General features: G+C 29.8%; 2 protein-coding genes across 3 annotated transcripts in view; one reads left to right on the top strand and one right to left on the bottom strand.

Moving 5' to 3' along the window:
• Positions 1-3649: 3649 nt before the first annotated feature.
• LOC145195297 (uncharacterized) lies at positions 3650-16628 on the top strand. Its single transcript, XM_090094703.1, has 11 exons — positions 3650-3707; positions 8297-8533; positions 9078-9138; positions 9619-9769; positions 12127-12338; positions 12891-13018; positions 13501-13915; positions 14072-14255; positions 15397-15674; positions 15846-16043; positions 16168-16628. The coding sequence occupies exons 2-11, from the start codon at positions 8406-8408 to the stop codon at positions 16240-16242; spliced, it is 1830 nt and encodes a 609-aa protein (XP_089950829.1). The 5' UTR covers positions 3650-3707; positions 8297-8405; the 3' UTR covers positions 16243-16628.
• Positions 16470-18213, bottom strand: part of LOC145195296 (uncharacterized) — a 25784-nt gene continuing 24040 nt past the window's right edge. For both annotated transcript variants that reach the window (XM_090094701.1, XM_090094702.1), the window contains 3 exons: positions 17902-18175; positions 17636-17806; positions 16470-17144 (listed from right to left, as the gene is read on the bottom strand). In XM_090094701.1, coding sequence (XP_089950827.1) covers positions 16719-17144; positions 17636-17806; positions 17902-18175 — 871 coding nt within the window. In that variant the 3' untranslated portion in view covers positions 16470-16718. The remainder of the gene's footprint in view (positions 17145-17635; positions 17807-17901; positions 18176-18213) is intronic.

The following is an 18213-nucleotide window of genomic DNA, read 5'->3' as shown; positions in this document are numbered from 1 at the left end:
AGTTGACAACAGTTGGTCAAACGTTAATTAGCCCTTTTAAAATATAAATAGTCCCTTAAAATATATAGTATCCTGCAAAATAATAAAAGGAAAAGCCATGTCCACTGCATCACTGCAGCGGACTTTTTATGAACTCAAACATCTTGTACATGACAACTTTTAATTTTTCCATGTCAACGAAAATCATCCAAATATTAGAGACCGCCGATTCGTTACTGTTTATCGGTTTGCGGATTGTGCACCGAATTATCTATGCTAAACGGTTCAAATTACTTACGGATTGATTTGATCCGAAAATAATGTATCGGAAAACAATTCGTTAAAATTTTTTCGGATTATTTTTTCGGATTGCAATCCGATTCGATACTTTCGGATCGGATTGCAATTCGAAAAACTTTTTTCGAATTGGAATCCGAACCGATATTATTTTTACGGATTTATACGGATTCAGAATAAAAATGCTTTTGAAATAAGATTCATTTTTATTCATTTATAATATTCAAATATACAATGAAACGAAATGATTTCCTTGTTAAGAAATAAAAAAAAGTCAAAATCACACTGAAAGTTAATCATTTTCCAAATTCATTTCCTGGCCACACAATGTCTTGAATTTTACTGAGTTGCTTAGTGTTTTTTTTCATATATACCAACATCTCAACCTTTGAGATTGAAAGATTGGTTCTTCTAGAGCTGTATATATTCCCTGCTGTTGAGAAAACTCTTTCAGATGTTGATGATGCAGCAGGTATACAGAGGTTTTTTCTGGCCAGCCTTGACATTATTGGGTAAATATACTGGTTTTGTTTCCAGAATTCCAGTACAGTTGTATTTGCTAGAACTGGTTTTGAATTCAAATACCCCTCAATTTCAGCAGAAATGGCTTTCTTGGTGGCATTTGGAAATAATTTCGATTATTTTAGTTTTTTCTTTACATTTGTCTTAACAAAAAATGATATTTTTGAGGCATGCATAAAGCTTTCAATAAAAGAACTAATTATTTAAAGGTTATTTGCCTTAATTGTTGAAATGAACGTAACAATTTTTCAAACTAGTTTTTATCTCTATTTCTATTTTTATTTCTGTTAATATTTAAGTAGAAGAAATATAACAATATAAATTTTATCGGACCAATCCACTAATTGAAGCAATCCGCAAAGCGAAATAATTTGCAAAGGAATTCGATCCACAAAAAAAAAAAAACCGCAAAAATTCAGTTTGAAATATTCTTAACTTTTAAATCAAAATAATATAATAATGGCTTACCGTAATAAATGTAAGTGAAGAATAGTAGACTTGATCTGTTGAACGAATTGTTGTAGGTTAAGATTTCCAAATAGGACTGATTGAAAATAAAAAAGAAATCCACTATTTATAGGACGCGCACATAATAAAAATGTAATTTATTGGACCACACCATTTAATGGTGACGCGATCGGATTGTAATTCGTATAATTCGCTAAGCGAACTAAAGTTAAATTGATTCGTAAAAATTTTTCGGATTAATAATCCGAACAGCAAAGAGAATCCGAAAAAAAAAAAAATCCGCTAGTGGTTCGTAAAAATTTTTCGGATTAATAATCCGAACAGCAAAGTGAATCCGCAAAAAAAAAATTCGCTTGTGGTCCGTAAATTAGTTTTCGGATTATTAATCCGAAAAATTTTTACGAACTGACTGTTTTAATCCGCAAAATAAGTCGGATTGGCTTTTTGCGGATTTTACGAATCGAATCGGCGGTGCCTAATTTTTATTTTCTTAACGGCTATGGAATGCAAGGCCTTATCTAAGAAATGTACGTGCTAAATCTAAAAACAATAACTTCTAAATTTATTGCTCGTGTTTCAAATATATAACAGATTTAGGGGCTTCATAAAAACTTCATCAGTAGAACTAAATTTAAAAGTAAAGTCACAATATTCAAACGAGAAACTGAAAAAAAAAATGCTGGCATTATTTACCTTTTTTACCTTCGTTAAATAATGAAGAATAATGAAAACAACATTTTTTATTCTGCGTTTAAGCATTTGATGTTTAATAAATTTGGAAGTTAAAAGAAAATACGGAACTGTTGTTTGAAAACTCATATGTAACATGAGGTTTTCACTAACAACGTTTAGATATTTGGTAGGCACCGCCGATTCGATTCGTAAAATCCGCAAAAAGCCAATCCGACTTATTTTGCGGATTAAAACAGTCAGTTCGTAAAAATTTTTCGGATTAATAATCCGAAAACTAATTTACGGACCACAAGCGAATTTTTTTTTTGCGGATTCACTTTGCTGTTCGGATTATTAATCCGAAAAATTTTTACGAACCACTAGCGGATTTTTTTTTTTTTCGGATTCTCTTTGCTGTTCGGATTATTAATCCGAAAAATTTTTACGAATCAATTTAACTTTAGTTCGCTTAGCGAATTATACGAATTACAATCCGATCGCGTCACCATTAAATGGTGTGGTCCAATAAATTACATTTTTATTATGTGCGCGTCCTATAAATAGTGGATTTCTTTTTTATTTTCAATCAGTCCTATTTGGAAATCTTAACCTACAACAATTCGTTCAACAGATCAAGTCTACTATTCTTCACTTACATTTATTACGGTAAGCCATTATTATATTATTTTGATTTAAAAGTTAAGAATATTTCAAACTGAATTTTTGCGGTTTTTTTTTTTTTGTGGATCGAATTCCTTTGCAAATTATTTCGCTTTGCGGATTGCTTCAATTAGTGGATTGGTCCGATAAAATTTATATTGTTATATTTCTTCTACTTAAATATTAACAGAAATAAAAATAGAAATAGAGATAAAAACTAGTTTGAAAAATTGTTACGTTCATTTCAACAATTAAGGCAAATAACCTTTAAATAATTAGTTCTTTTATTGAAAGCTTTATGCATGCCTCAAAAATATCATTTTTTGTTAAGACAAATGTAAAGAAAAAACTAAAATAATCGAAATTATTTCCAAATGCCACCAAGAAAGCCATTTCTGCTGAAATTGAGGGGTATTTGAATTCAAAACCAGTTCTAGCAAATACAACTGTACTGGAATTCTGGAAACAAAACCAGTATATTTACCCAATAATGTCAAGGCTGGCCAGAAAAAACCTCTGTATACCTGCTGCATCATCAACATCTGAAAGAGTTTTCTCAACAGCAGGGAATATATACAGCTCTAGAAGAACCAATCTTTCAATCTCAAAGGTTGAGATGTTGGTATATATGAAAAAAAACACTAAGCAACTCAGTAAAATTCAAGACATTGTGTGGCCAGGAAATGAATTTGGAAAATGATTAACTTTCAGTGTGATTTTGACTTTTTTTTATTTCTTAACAAGGAAATCATTTCGTTTCATTGTATATTTGAATATTATAAATGAATAAAAATGAATCTTATTTCAAAAGCATTTTTATTCTGAATCCGTATAAATCCGTAAAAATAATATCGGTTCGGATTCCAATTCGAAAAAAGTTTTTCGAATTGCAATCCGATCCGAAAGTATCGAATCGGATTGCAATCCGAAAAAATAATCCGAAAAAATTTTAACGAATTGTTTTCCGATACATTATTTTCGGATCAAATCAATCCGTAAGTAATTTGAACCGTTTAGCATAGATAATTCGGTGCACAATCCGCAAACCGATAAACAGTAACGAATCGGCGGTCTCTAATAAAAATGAATCACAAACTTTTTTTTTGGATGTAAGTTTTTCTTTTTTTTTTCTCGAAAATCACTCAATAATCTAAGCATTATTGTAATATTATATATCTTAGCACAAGATTCAAAAGTGAGTTTATTGAACTACCGGCTTCAGAAACATGTAAAGACATTGAAATATCTTTTTCTAAACTTTTTCAGTTGTGGCAGATGCGACGCCAAATGTTTCTTTAAAAGACCAAACATCTGTATACTTTAAGTATTCTGATTATAAAGAAGTACCAAGTGAATGTTTGCTTGATGCACCAAGTAAATGTTTGCTTGATGTATCAAATGATTGTTTGCTTGATAAAGCTGAAGTTACAGATAAAACTGGTTATGGAATTCCTAAAAGTATATATGATAATCTTTTAAAGCATGGTCTAAAAGCACATAATGTTGCTTTCCTGTTTAAAAGGAGTGACGTACATGAAGAAACTCATTGCTTTTTTTCATACTTGGTCAGACATGCAGCCCCATATATTCCCTGTCAACCGCGCACTAAATACTTTTTAAGAATATTGTTGTAAAGCGATTCATATTGTTGACAACTTTATTAATAATTTCAATAATATTTATGCACTTTTTCCAGCGAGTACCAAAAGATCAATTAACTTAATGTAACGCATGAATGAGATTGAAGAAAGTCTTAACCATTGAAAATTCATCAAATGATGAGTTTTTAAAGCTCAAATCAAACTCTACATTTTTTTTGTTTCATTGTGTTTATGAATAATATAGCGAAAAAAATATTCAGTTTAAAAATAAATACTGGTGATTTAGATAACACAATGTAACAAAAAAAAAAAAAATTTCTGTTTATCAAAGTTTTTTGATGTTTCTTAATTAATTTGAGTATGCTGAGTCTGAATATGACATTGGATTTTTTATTGCATCAATCGTTTGGTCGTAAAAAAAAAAAAATCAATTAAACATATAATTAATATAAATCGTTTTGCAATCATGTTACATTATATTGTATTGTAACAGTCTCTCACAATCTCAAAAAACACTAAAAGTGAACAGTAGAACGAGGTTTTCTTTTATGAAGTTTCTCGTCATCGCGTATCAAACACCAGATGTAGTCACCCATCATAGCTGCATCCCATCTGCCCTGGTATCTTTTCTCCATTGCAAGAATATCCTGATGGAAACGTTCCCCGTGCTCTTCACTCACATCACCCAAATTTGGTCTGAAAAATTCCAAGTGTGAATGCAGGTAATGCAGCTTTATTGACATTCTGCATTTCATATCTGCGTACCGTACAATTAAGTTTTCCACTATCTCTTTGTAGTTATCACTCTTATTGTTGCCTAAAAAGCTATGAACAACATGTCTAAATGCAGTCCATGCTTCTTTTTCAACCGCAGACATTTTGTCCTCAAGCTCCTTACATGCCAACATAACTTTAATCTGTGGACCAACGAATATACCTGCTGAAACTTTTGCATCTGACACCTTTGGAAACATCTGCCGAATATGCTGGAATGCTGCACTATCTGGGTTTAATGCTTTGACAAATTGTTTGATAAGACCAAGTTTAATGTGAAGGGGTGGTAGTAAGATCTTTTCAACAGGTATCAGAGATTGATTAATAACATTGTGCGAACCAGGCTGTAAATGTTCTCTCACTGGCCACTCACGTCTTGTGAAGTGCTGGTTTGCAGCCCTGCTATCCCATAAACAAAGAAAACACGAGTATTTTGTGTATCCTCCTTGCAGACCGAGAAGAAATGCTAGCATCTTAAAGTCTCCACATACATCCCACTTGTAACTGTCGTAGTTGATTTTCTCAAGCAACAACTTCACGTTCTTATAGTCTTCCTTTAGATGAACGGAATGAGCTACTGGAATCGAAGGAAATCGGTTTCCGTTATGGAGCAAAACTGCCTTTAGACTTCTTGTTGAGCTGTCAATGAATAATCTCCACTCTTCAGGATTGTGAACAATGCCAATGTCATTGAAAAGACCACGAACGTCATGACAATAGCACAGTGATTCTGATACTACATAAAAGTATGCGAATGTTTCATGTCTTTTTCGGTATTTCGAGGTTCTGCAGCTTGGATCTAATAAATTCCATTCTTTCAAACGTGATGTCAGAAGTTCTGCATTTGATTTAGTGAGACCTAAATCTCGTACTAAGTCATCAAGTTCTTGTTGGATAGGGAAATGAGGTGAATCATTCGGTTCCCTGAAATCACAGTCATCATTGAGTTCATCCGGTGAGTCTACTTCAGAATGATATGCAGCTGCTTCTTCGGATTGAGGTGGAGTAGGAACAGGCAATTCATCACTGTGTGGAACTGGTCCAATAGAAGATGGTGTACTTGAATAACCTAGAGTCAGCCTATCTTTCGGTTTTTTATACTTTGAAATGTCAACAATGCAGAAAAAGCAGTCATCATGATGGTTCGTCGGTTCTCTCCATATTCTCGGAATCGCAAAGGGCATTGACTTTCGGATTCCACGCAGCCATCCTTCCAGAGTTGATCTGCAGCTACCACAACTGTAGTGTGGTGCCCACGATTTGTCCTGATCTCCCATAGCCATGCCAAAATAAGCATGATATGCAGTAAAGAATTTTGTACCACTGACAATCTTATGTTTAGCTTGTGTTGGACTAATATAGTAACCACAAACATAACAGAATGAGTCAGGACAAAGCTTGCAGGATCTACTAGACATATTCACCACTTCATGTAACAGTTGTAATTAGTTAAACTGAAAATAAACACACGAATATAGTTAAAATCAGCATATATATATAATGTTTTAATTGCATTACACATATACGAAAACTCCGAAATATACTTTATGCTTTTTCTCAGGAAATCTTGATGATAGAGAAAAACCAATGGTACCACTGAAATCAGCATACAAAAATTATGTAAGAAACATTAAAAAATTAACATAAACAAAAATGTTGTTACATGGTGTAATCATTTATTCTGCCCCGGTCTCCCCTGTCACATTTTTTATATAACAAAAAGAAGATTTTTCGCTATTAAGAAGCTGGAAAAAAAGTACAATGCATTTAAAATTCAAAGGCGAATTTTCAGTTCCAAGTTAAACAACGTTATCAATGCATATTTTATCAGTTCAGTATTTGGTGTGCGAACAATTTCTTTAAAATTGTTTTCTACTTCAAAGGAATCACTTTTAATTGATAAATTTGTTATAGATTAAAAGTGAGGTCATTTTTAAAGAAAAGATTTTATATAGATTTTTAAAAATCGACAGATTTTTGAAATTTACGAAATATATTTATTAATCATGCATTTGGTTCGGCAAAATATGTTTTTTCTTCTGAGAAATAGATGTTATATAAAATTATAACTTTGATATAGATTTGCAAAATCACATTCAGGAAATATTACTGCCAGGACTGGATTTACCTAAAGACTAAATAGGTTTCAGCTTAGGGCCTCAAGATCTAGATGGGCCTCGAGATCTAGAGGGACCTTCATTAAAGTTGTGTAAAACAAGTAATTAAACTTTACCCTAAAAAAAATTTGTGTAAACATATTGAATATCCTAATACTTTACCTGATTTAATACGTTATCTTCGTACATTTTATATAACACTTTTCTGGTGTTATTGCTGGTGGGGAAGTTGAGCTGCTAAATTAATAATATTCAGAAGATGCTATCCAAAATCTTGTCGAAGAACTATTAAATTACCATACATTTATAAAACAAACGTAGAAATCTTCAAAAAGTTCCATTCTATTTCATACTGACTTGTATCAAGTCGTTTTCAGAGAAGATATTTAGGAAGCCTTAATGGAGTTCCTTTCCATAACGTGGAGTCTTGTGGCTGCTTCTCAGTTTAATTATTACCAACAGTTAACAATAAAAAAGTGAGCTGAGATGCACAATGTTGTCTTCATTAAGTCTGTTAAACAGCGAAAATAGGATATTCAGAAAAATAAAAACTTTGATTAAGAAGATTTTTGCGTGAAAAAAATATAAGAAATCCTTTTAAACTTCTTTCTTTTCTTCTTTTTTTTTTTTTTTTTTTTAATTTTTTTAAATTTCATTCTTTTAATCTTAAATAATTTGTAAAACCTGCTTTTATGAATAACAATGTACATAAAATTTCAATCATTTATAGATTTGTATTTTCTTTTTTTTTTAATTTGCATTTCGATTAGATTAAATTCGATTTGGAAAAAACTTAAGTATGGATAATAATGCATTTATTTTTTTGAAAAAAATTTGGTTTAAAGCAATGACTTAAATTTAAATTAGTTTGATAAAAATACATTTTTAATTTTCTTTTTGTGATTAAAAGACTTTTATCATTCCAACATAGTTTCTTTGAAAATGTTCCGTTTTATTAACTGTTGCTATCATTGTTAGATGATAACAACTTTGAGAATATAATTTATTAAAAAGATTGACATATGATAGTATTGAAATCTTTTATTAACTTGTCGAGTGATTTAAAAAAAAAGGGAGGTAGAAGGACCTCACAAGTGAAACAGCCTAAAGGCTTTCTTTATCTATAACCGGCCCTGATTACCGTGTATCTGCACTATAATTGATTTTAAAAATATTTCTTCTATATTTGAAGTTATTTTTGTTTAGAAATGCGATAATGGATTTAGTAGCCGAGTTGTAAAAAAACATGCAGAAAAAGCCTCTAAATAAATTCATGAATTTCGGCCCAGAAAAACATCTTTCGTGATTCCATTACATGATTTCGTTGTTTTTTAATTTACAAGTATTTTTGTTCGAAATGTCTTCTGTGAAGACAAAAAATAAAATAAAAGATATACTTACTTCTCTCGTCTCAACAACACCTGAAAAAAGTGATTCATCAAGGTAGATGATTTTTTTATTTACAGTAATCGTTTTTAGTTATGTTGCAAGTCTATTTTGCTACATTTGTGCTTTAGATTATTTATTTTCAGTCGAGTCTTCTTTCTTTTTTATTCCCTAAAAATGCAATAATAAATCAACAAGTTTTTAACAAAGTTACAAAAACCTAATAGAATTTTAAAAAAATTTTCTGAAACATTGCTGCATTTATTTTTAAATGCAGTATTAATAAAAACAAATTACTTATTTGCTTCATTAGTTTCTAAAGAACAAATTCCCAATAAAAATATTTTAAGTTACACTGTTATATGATGCCCTGCTAATGCTAGTAATATTTAATGATAAATTTTAACAACAACAACAACAGCAAATATGTATAATACTATAGATAAATAAATAGTAAAATTATTGTTAATGACTTTTATAAAATAATAGCATAGTAGTAGTCATAGTATTTTAAATAGTCTTTGTATCTTGCTATTAAAATAATATTACAGCAGCTATTAAAACATTACAATAATTTTTCTAACTTTTATTGCAATTTTAGTCATGTTTCTTGTAACCCACAGAGTAAAGATCTGTTTTTGCAGAGAGTCAAGACATTTACGGTGAGCATAGCAACTTATAAACACTTATATGAGCTGGTCAGAATCAAAATGGTGTAAATAAAAAAAAAAAGACTAAATTAGTAATTAATGACTTGCACCAAGCTCAAATTTAACAGAATGATGCATTTTAATCACAAATATTAACTCAACTAAAATTTTTTTTTTGACTTAAACCACTCTGATTCTCACCAGTCTATATAATGTATGTACATTGTTTATGTGTATAGATAAAATATGTACTATAAGATGCCAGATATTTTGTTTGCCTCAATAAATGTTTTTTATATCCAGTTTTGATATAAAAAAGAAAGACTTCTATTGAATAAACTTTTTTTTATTTGATGCAGCAAAAGTTTTGTATAAGCTATATAATTTACAGTGGATGTTGACTAAATACATATACATATGCATTATATATGTATATTAGTTTTTTAATTACTTATAAGAAACTATAATTTAACATCCTTATTTGGTATTTAGTCCTCCAATTGGGCAGCAAAACCAACTGGATTGTCTCCATTGCATTGTGCTCAATATGGGTGGTGTACTGAGTTTCCTGATCAATTGAGATGTGTTACATGCAATGCTACACTTGATGCTGGACTTCCAGATGAATGGGATGAAACTGCATGTAATATTATACTTTAATAGTGCACATTGTGGCAAAAGAAAATAAATGTATACACATGCACTAATAAGAAAAGTTAGAGAGAGAGGAGGGAGGGGGGGGGGCAAAATAGAAACTATATTACATAATTCAGTAGTATACTGATTAAAGTCTGATATAGAAAGGTTTCTAAAAATAGAAATTAGTTTACTAGTTTTAGGAAAAATACAAAAAAATTATCTGGAAATCCTGATGAACACTTTCCCATTCTTCGCCATAAGATGCAGGGCCCCATTTATGCAGATTACACAAATATTTTTATTACACACATTTTTCTTTAAGTAAAAGATAAGATTTTAGTGATATTTAGTGATAAAATTTATTAATAAAATTCTATTTAGTAACAAAATCCTAATTTATAACTCACATTCTGTGCTGTATTGAAAGAATATAACATGCATATTTGACTAATGGATTATGTTTTTGATATCATTATAGATGTGTCTATATATAGCTATATACTCATGCTTTTTGATTTTTTAAATTTTTGTAAAACATTTGAAGATTTTAATTCATGTCACTCAAATACTAGAAATAGGTTTAAGTTTCAGTTTGATGAAAGACTTGTTGTACAAGCATTTTCATAGCTCAAAATGTTCATTCAAATATATTGTAATACTTACAAAAACATCTATTGTCTTTAAATCATTGCAAGGTGCAAGCTGATCTATTCTATTTTCTTTGAGATTGGGCAGTCACATTAGACAAGTGCACCATGTGAGTAAATGTTTCACATCTTTGTAAGCCCCAGATTTTATAGCTTTTACAGATAATCCTTTTGAGGAGATAATCTTTTTGTTTGCTAACTTTTTGGTAAACTCACAATATCTTGACTAAGTTGAAATTTTTCATAATTGAAATTATTTATTTATGGAATGAATTAAACCTTTTTTAAGATTTTTAGAAATTGATTGTATCAAAAATCATTGGAATACTACTCAGCAAAATTTAGCTTTAGGTTTAGTGAATAGTTTTAAAATATCCAGATAGATTGAGAAGTAAACAGGAAAAGTTAGAATAAGGAAAAAAAAAAAGAAGCATTAAAAACATAATACTATTATTAAAAACTAATATTGCTGGGAAGGACATGAAAGACTGGATTCAATTGATTGTATCATGACTAGGTAATGAAATTTCAATCTGCACAAAATCATAGTAATCTTTTAGACAGTCAGAAATGTTTTCAGATAAAACGGACAGAAGCTTTGGAAAAAATATTACTTGACAAAAGGACATAAAGAGATTAAATTTTGAAAAAGTTAACAAATACTGAAAAAAATGGAGAGATGACTCCAAGTTAAACATGAAAAAAAGAAAGAAAGAAAGAAAAAAAAATGTATGCAAAGTTTCCTAATGCAGAAAATTCTCATATTTTCACTTCCAGTACTTTTATTTGTAGAATTAAGGAAGAAAAAATGTAAAAGTTTTGTAATGCGGTATGATACTGCGATATTTTTTTTTAAATTGAAATAACATTTGCACTTGATTGCAAATATTTTTTAAAAACCTGCATAGGTTTGAAGGATATCTAAAGTATTTAAGTAATTTTCAAAAAATCAATTTGTACAAGTTTACCAATTTACTAACATATGCTTGATTAACTCTGCCTAGCTTTTTAACGGTTTATTTTGTTCTACAGACATCTCACTATTTAAGTACTTTTATTTTCATTCTTTGTAGTTACAATTTAAAAAACCTCTGTAAGTTTAAAGGGTAACAAGTATTTTCAAAAAACTGCTTGATTTTTTAAAAAATGTGAAAAAGGTTCTTTCAAGAAAATGAGCTGACTATTTACTTGTGGGTTTTTTGTTTGTTTGTTTGTTTTTTGTTTTTGTTTACAAAACAAAATATTGCTATATTCATATTTATTGATGTTCATATATTATATATATATATATATATATATATATATATATATATATATATATATATATATATATATATATAATATATGAACATCAATAAATATGAATTCTCTCAATACTAATTTTTTATTTTATCTAAGAAATTTTTGCTAGATTATTGATACTAGCATCTTCAGCTTTAATTACAAATTATTACAAAAATTTGATATTAAATTTTATGTTTGTATCAGAAATCAATTATTTTTATATCAGTTTTTGAAATTTCAACTTTTTTCTTCAAGAAAAAAGGAAAAAAAAAAAAAATGCTAACTTAAAAAAAAAGTTTTTTTTTTATTTTTATTTTTTTGCTCACTATATGTTATCTTAAAAATATAGTTAGTTAATGGTGTAATTAATGTGTGTGATAAATAAACAAAATACTTTTTTAATAATTACTTCCTTGTTCTTTTTTTATAGACTATGAAATTTGTAGCAAAGTTCAAAACGAATTACAAATTGGACATGAAAAATTGTGTCCCTGGCCTGAAAATCCATGCCCACCATCATTTCTATCACTGCCCTCTTTTTCTGCTGAGCAGTGGTGCACAGAACTGAAGCAATCTTTTGATGGGCTTATGTCCCTCAAAGGTAATCTACCTGAATTAAATGAGGATGAAATTGCTTCACTTGTAAGTTTTTATGTTAGATTTTGTTTGTTAATATTGTGTGACTTTCTAAAGTAGTAAAAAAAATTTATTTTTAAAATAAAGTTTAAAATTGCATTAAGCATTTTAAGTATTTACACCTCTAAATGTTTTCCATTTTGATATTTAACAAGATTAGAAATTGAATTTTTTACAACATTTTTAACAAAGCAAATATTCTCTTGTATGTCTAATTTTATCAATTTGTAAATATGGTTGTCCTTTTTTTTATATCAAATATACTTTGTAAATATATTGTCTGGTTTAAAATATTCAGGCCATGCAAAACCTCATCTTAATAGTCAATATCTAATTAACATATTTTAGTAATAAACAGCAAAAATAATTTTAACTTTTTCTAAAAAATAAAAAAAAAATTTTTTAATTAATTTTTTTCCTTTATTATTCATTAAAATTTATTCTATTTCTTTAATGATAAGTAAATTTTTTATTTTAAAAAAATATTAAGAAAATAGTTAAAATTTTCCATGTAATTTCTGAAAAGATGTCATGAAAATTTTTTTTTCAAATTTTTAGGGAGTTTTAGATAATAGTTGTATCGAAACCTTACTCAATCAAGTTTTTAAATGGAGCAGTGAAAATGATGATGAAGCTTTGCAAGCCAAAACAGCATCTATTCTCGCAATATCAGGATGGTCTGTTTGGTGAGTCATTCCTTTAACAGGTTTTTTAACTTTCAGTAGAATTTTTTTCATTTTTATAGTATAAAAGCATCTTTTTTTAAAAAAAATTCTATTATTTTTACTATTTTTAGGTGTACTGCATTTTTTGTTTATTTTAAGCAAGTTGAATTGCAAAATAATTAAAACTGTGTATTATTAAATTCAATACTTCAATCAAGATAGTTTTCTTAACTTTCTTTACAAAAACTCTTCCATATCATTAAGTAAATGAAAAATTTATCACATTCTTTTTTTTTCTTTTTCTACTTTTTACTCTTCTACTTCTTTTTCTTGTTATACTTCATTTTCTTCATTTTTTTCATTTTCTTTTTCTCCTTTTTCTTCTTTTTCTTCTTTTTCTCCATATTATTATTAATTCTATTACTACAAAGTTATTATTGTCATTATGTGTATATACAAGTTTTTATCCATATATATTTATATGTTGATATGTGTATATGCAGCCAGCCTGTTGTGGAAGATCCATCCATCACATGCACAATATGTGGCATAGAGGCTGGGCTTTGGAACTACAAGTCTTTGTCCAGTCGTTTAAATCAGCACAAGCGTTTTAAAACTTTATTAGAATATACAAATTCGCAACAGTCCCTGACTGACTTACAAGAAAACATGTCAGCTAATGTATCTGTTAAAAGTGAAAAGTCTGAAACAGAGAAATCTGACTACAGTGGGCAGGGAAGTATGATAAATGAGCTTTCCCGCTTAGCAACAAGTAGTGACTCTTTGGCACAATCTGATTTGTTGCGACCTGCAGAATCGCAAGAGTCTCTTGTAAACTTGCGTGTTTCAGACAGCAAACTTATGTCTGGAGATGGTTTCGATCAGCAAATTGAAACAGCTCAGGAAGATTTTAGCCAGGTTATGTTTATTCTAAAATAGACTATTGTTAGAGTTTGAGGGAGGGTGTTTTTTTGTATTTTAAATTAGTTGTAATTACTAAACTGCAAAAGATAAATGAAATGTTTATAGTAACCTGTATATTATTTCTAATAGTAACCTGCATATTGTTTCTAGTTGAAAAATCAATTTTCAGAACCTCGTGTGCCTCAAGCTACTCCTCCAGAACTTATGAAGGAATTATTATTAAGCCGTACTCCAGGCAGTAGGACCCGTTCAAGATACAGTGATTCAATTTTTAGTGAGGTTGGCTCTGAATGTTTTGAAAAAAGGCTTGAGGAGACTTATGAGAAAGATATAGGTGAGCTCTATTATTTAAGAAGATTTTTTAGATTTAATTTCTAATGAGACTAGGTAACAAATTTTTATTTTTGTTTTGTCTTTGGATTGAAGTTGTATTTTCCTAACCTATTTTGCTAAAAACAAATATAAATAGCTGTTGTTCCGCAAAACCGTTGCTTCTGTGACCAGGACAATAGTATTTTGAATCTTGTGTGTTTTTGAGAAAGTTCTTAATTTGCATTCAATACTAAGCATTCATTTAGAATATTCATGAACTACTAGAATTGTCCAGAAGGTCTGAGAATTTTCCAGAAAGTTCTAGAACTTTCAAGAAATTTCCAGAACTTTCTAAATTGTTCTTGAGCTGTCTAAAAGTAGTCACAAATATAAAAACACAGATGACTCAACCCACATTTCAGTTTGTTTTTATGGTAAATAAAAGTTTGTGTTATTGGTGAATAATGAATCATATTTGAAGATCAATTCCTCATGGGTCTTCAAAGCAATTACATTTAATTTGCCTTTGGATGAATTTCTGTTTCTCACAAGAAAATGTCTGGATGAATTGCTGTTTCTTACAAGAAAATGTCTGGATCAATTGCGGTTTCTTACCAGACCGAAGGAATGAAAATATGAAATTTATAAAAAACTAATTTTCTTTGTGCTGTGGTCATTAAATTAAAGCTTGTGCTCAGTGTAGTTGTTTTTCCATAGTCTTTAGTCGTAAGCAGTTGAAATATAAACTTTGAATCCAATTAAAAAATTTTGTATTACATAGTGTAATTTGTTGTTAATTTTTGTAAGGGATTTTTCACATTACTCGACAAGGTTTTAAAAATGCTTAAATTGATCATGAAGATGGTTACCTGTGGTGGCATAATAAAATAAAATAATTAAAACTAATATATTTTGTGCATGGATTTACTAAAAAAAAGAATACTTTTTGGTTTTGGTCTAAAATTCCTAAGAAAAATGGGAGAGATCCTAAATTTCCAAAAAAGGGTGACGAGCCAATGATTATGTAATTTAAAAAGGGTTTATGGCAAATGATTACGCATGAAATCAAGCAAGAAAAGAAGTCAAAAAAAAAAGAGAAAGTAATGCGCAATATATAAGCAATTCTTATAACTAAATTTTTTAATATGATTTAATTTGGATAGAACATGATAAAGCCATCACAGACAATCCACCAGCAAATCATCCAAACTCCTCGCAACAACAATGGATGAAAGAACTTCTTTTTATTACTGCTGACGCATGCCGCAGTGAACCTACTGAATCAGTTATTAGTGAAGTAGGTTCTGTCACATTTGATAGAAGAATAGAAGATAGCTCTACGTTAAATTCACCACGTCCGCTCACACCAGTCCATCATGGAACGTTGCATGACTACGATGAGGATGGCGAACCCTCTAGGATTAAGAGGATGAGATTCCAGGTTGGGTTTTTATTCTGTTTATTATTTCTATTAAAGTTAGAAAATTTATAAAAAATATTTAAACTGTTTTTTTTTATAGAAAAGTTAGACAATTAAATTTTAATTAACAAATACATGAGACAAATTTTAAATTTTTGCAAAACAAGGTAGAAATACTTTTTTTTTTTAAAGGTCCCAGATATTTCGATGTTCAGCGTCGTGAATGAGCATCGTTTCTGGTGTCCATGGGTCTGCTCTTCCGAAAAATTTACAGATAATGAATTCTCGATAACCGACTCAAATGTGTTTCGTGTGTCCAAAAAAACTCCTGGTTGGAAATACGTACTGTATCAATTGCTGCCCTCGTCTCTCAACCGTCCGTCTTTATCTGTAAAAATTTGATTTTTATAGCAGTTTCTCATTGAACCCGTTACTAAAAATAGACTAGCACGGTTTAAGAATATCGGTATTTGTCATACATCCAATGTATCTTGGAATTTTTTCCTCTTTTCAGCCGCCACAACATCACGAAGCCTGGCGTTATGTGCGTTCAACGCTAACAGATTGCGTATCGAATAAAATCACTTAAAGCTTAAGTAACGTTTTGTAAAATTTTACAAGCAGACGTTACTTTTCGTGTGTTACTCATAACTTTGAGTACTAAAAACCCTTGTTAGTTTGGTTCACAAACATTTTTCTTTTTTTTTTTTTTTTTCTTGCATAATTCAAAAAATTAATATTCAGTAATTTTTTAAATTTCTAAATGTTGAAATACGTTATTAGAAAGTTTCCATGAATGTTTAACACGAAAATAGATTAAGAAGTTTTGTACATAAGATTTTGTTATAAAACTACACCTCTAATTTTAAAAAAATACTTCCTATCATAAATATATTTATAAAACATTTTCGTATATTAGCAATAATACAGGAAATGTATGGGAATTGATTTCGAATAAAACTTTCTCGTTTTTGATTGGTGGACTTCGTGCTGTTAAAGTAGCTCTTTTTGTGCCTTTGTAATATATCAAACTAGTGAAATCTCGTTAATTTAAAATATTTTGTGTCAGACAGGTTCTTTTTTCAAGCTAATCTCATTGGAATCAGTTATTTGCGAAGCAACCAGTGTTGGTGCCTCTTTTTCTATATCCTCATTTTTGACAGAGAATATCGGAGGTGTCACACTTTTTACTTCTTTTATATTATGCACTATGTTCGTTTTAGTAATGAGCCCCGCTGAACTTTGCGGATTTTTGGCATTTTTTGGCGTTTGGTGTTTGACGATCGCATCTGTATTCTCTTCGTTTGGAGACTTCGTCTTATAATTTAAATGCGAAAAAATGTTCTCTTTTGAAAACGTACTGTATTTAAATGTTTCCAAAAGATTTCCTTTCATCTGATCGACCTCAACCAATGCCACTTCAGTAGCTTTGCGCCAATCTCCTCTAAAGCCACGTGCGAACGGGTTTTGTGCAATTTTCAGTTGTGTTATCTGGTTTTAGAAAAGAAAAGTAAAATAATCAGTCTTGAATATTTCTTGCAATTTTTCTTCAAATCAATAGAAGAAAAAAAAGAAGCGATTTCGTGAGGAGTTCAAAAGGAAATAATAATCAGATTTAGGTGTATTTCTTTAACCTGTGCTCAGTATTTGATCTAAGGATGGTTTACAACTGTGAGATACATCTGTTATAGTTAACCCTTAACATTTTGCAGTTGCACATCGCCTACTGTGGGATAATCTGAGATCAAGAGTTGCACGTGGCCCAATTTTAACTATTGTAATATTTTTTGATATTGTCGTTTCTTAACTTATACACTTGTTTATAACCTAATTCCTGATAGTTTATCTTGTATCAGAGAATGACTCAAATTGCAATTAAATTTCAGTTTGAAGACTTGCAGTGTCCATTCATACGCAAGAATTCAAACTGAAATTTTAATTGAACAAAGTTAAAAAAAAAAGCTTTAATTTCTTATATGTACCTGGCTGTTTTGATACGCAGTGACAGCAATAAATTTTGTTTCTGGAAAGATAAATACTTTATGACAAGAAATTCGAAGTAACTCAAATGGATCAATATTTAAAGAGAGCGTTCCTTCCCAATACAAAACGTGAATTCGAGGTTGATATTTATGCATTGAATGCATTAGAATCTAAGGAGAAGAAAAAACCTTTTACTGCTAAACGATTAGACAATTTTTTGAATAACATTTTTTTTATATAACAAAAGAACCACCGAAGTACTTACATGACCCTGATCATCGTGAACATTATTTGTCAGTTTACATTTAGTAAAATCTACTAAGTTTTTCATCCAAATTTCTCCACAAGCTGGAGAATCTGAATGACCATAAACTCGAGAGGGTCGAGGGGTAAATTCTTCGCACGCAATCATCCATCTTGAGGTCTCATACTCAAATTTATATCGATGATGATCGACTGGTGCAAAATCAACAAGAATGACGTAAAGTGCTTTTGGATGCATTCCTGATATGCGAACTTGTAAGTTCGGAAACATTCTTCTGAAAGTGAAGATTTAAACACTTTAGTATCTTAACCT

This window comes from Hydra viridissima, unplaced genomic scaffold (genome assembly GCF_058129835.1).
Source record: "Hydra viridissima isolate aposymbiotic clone 2 unplaced genomic scaffold, HvirCarnegie_v1 scaffold_8, whole genome shotgun sequence".
NCBI classification, from domain to species: Eukaryota; Metazoa; Cnidaria; class Hydrozoa; order Anthoathecata; family Hydridae; genus Hydra; species Hydra viridissima.
The sequence above is the reverse complement of the archived record's forward strand: the minus strand, read 5'-3'. Positions and strand labels throughout refer to the sequence as shown.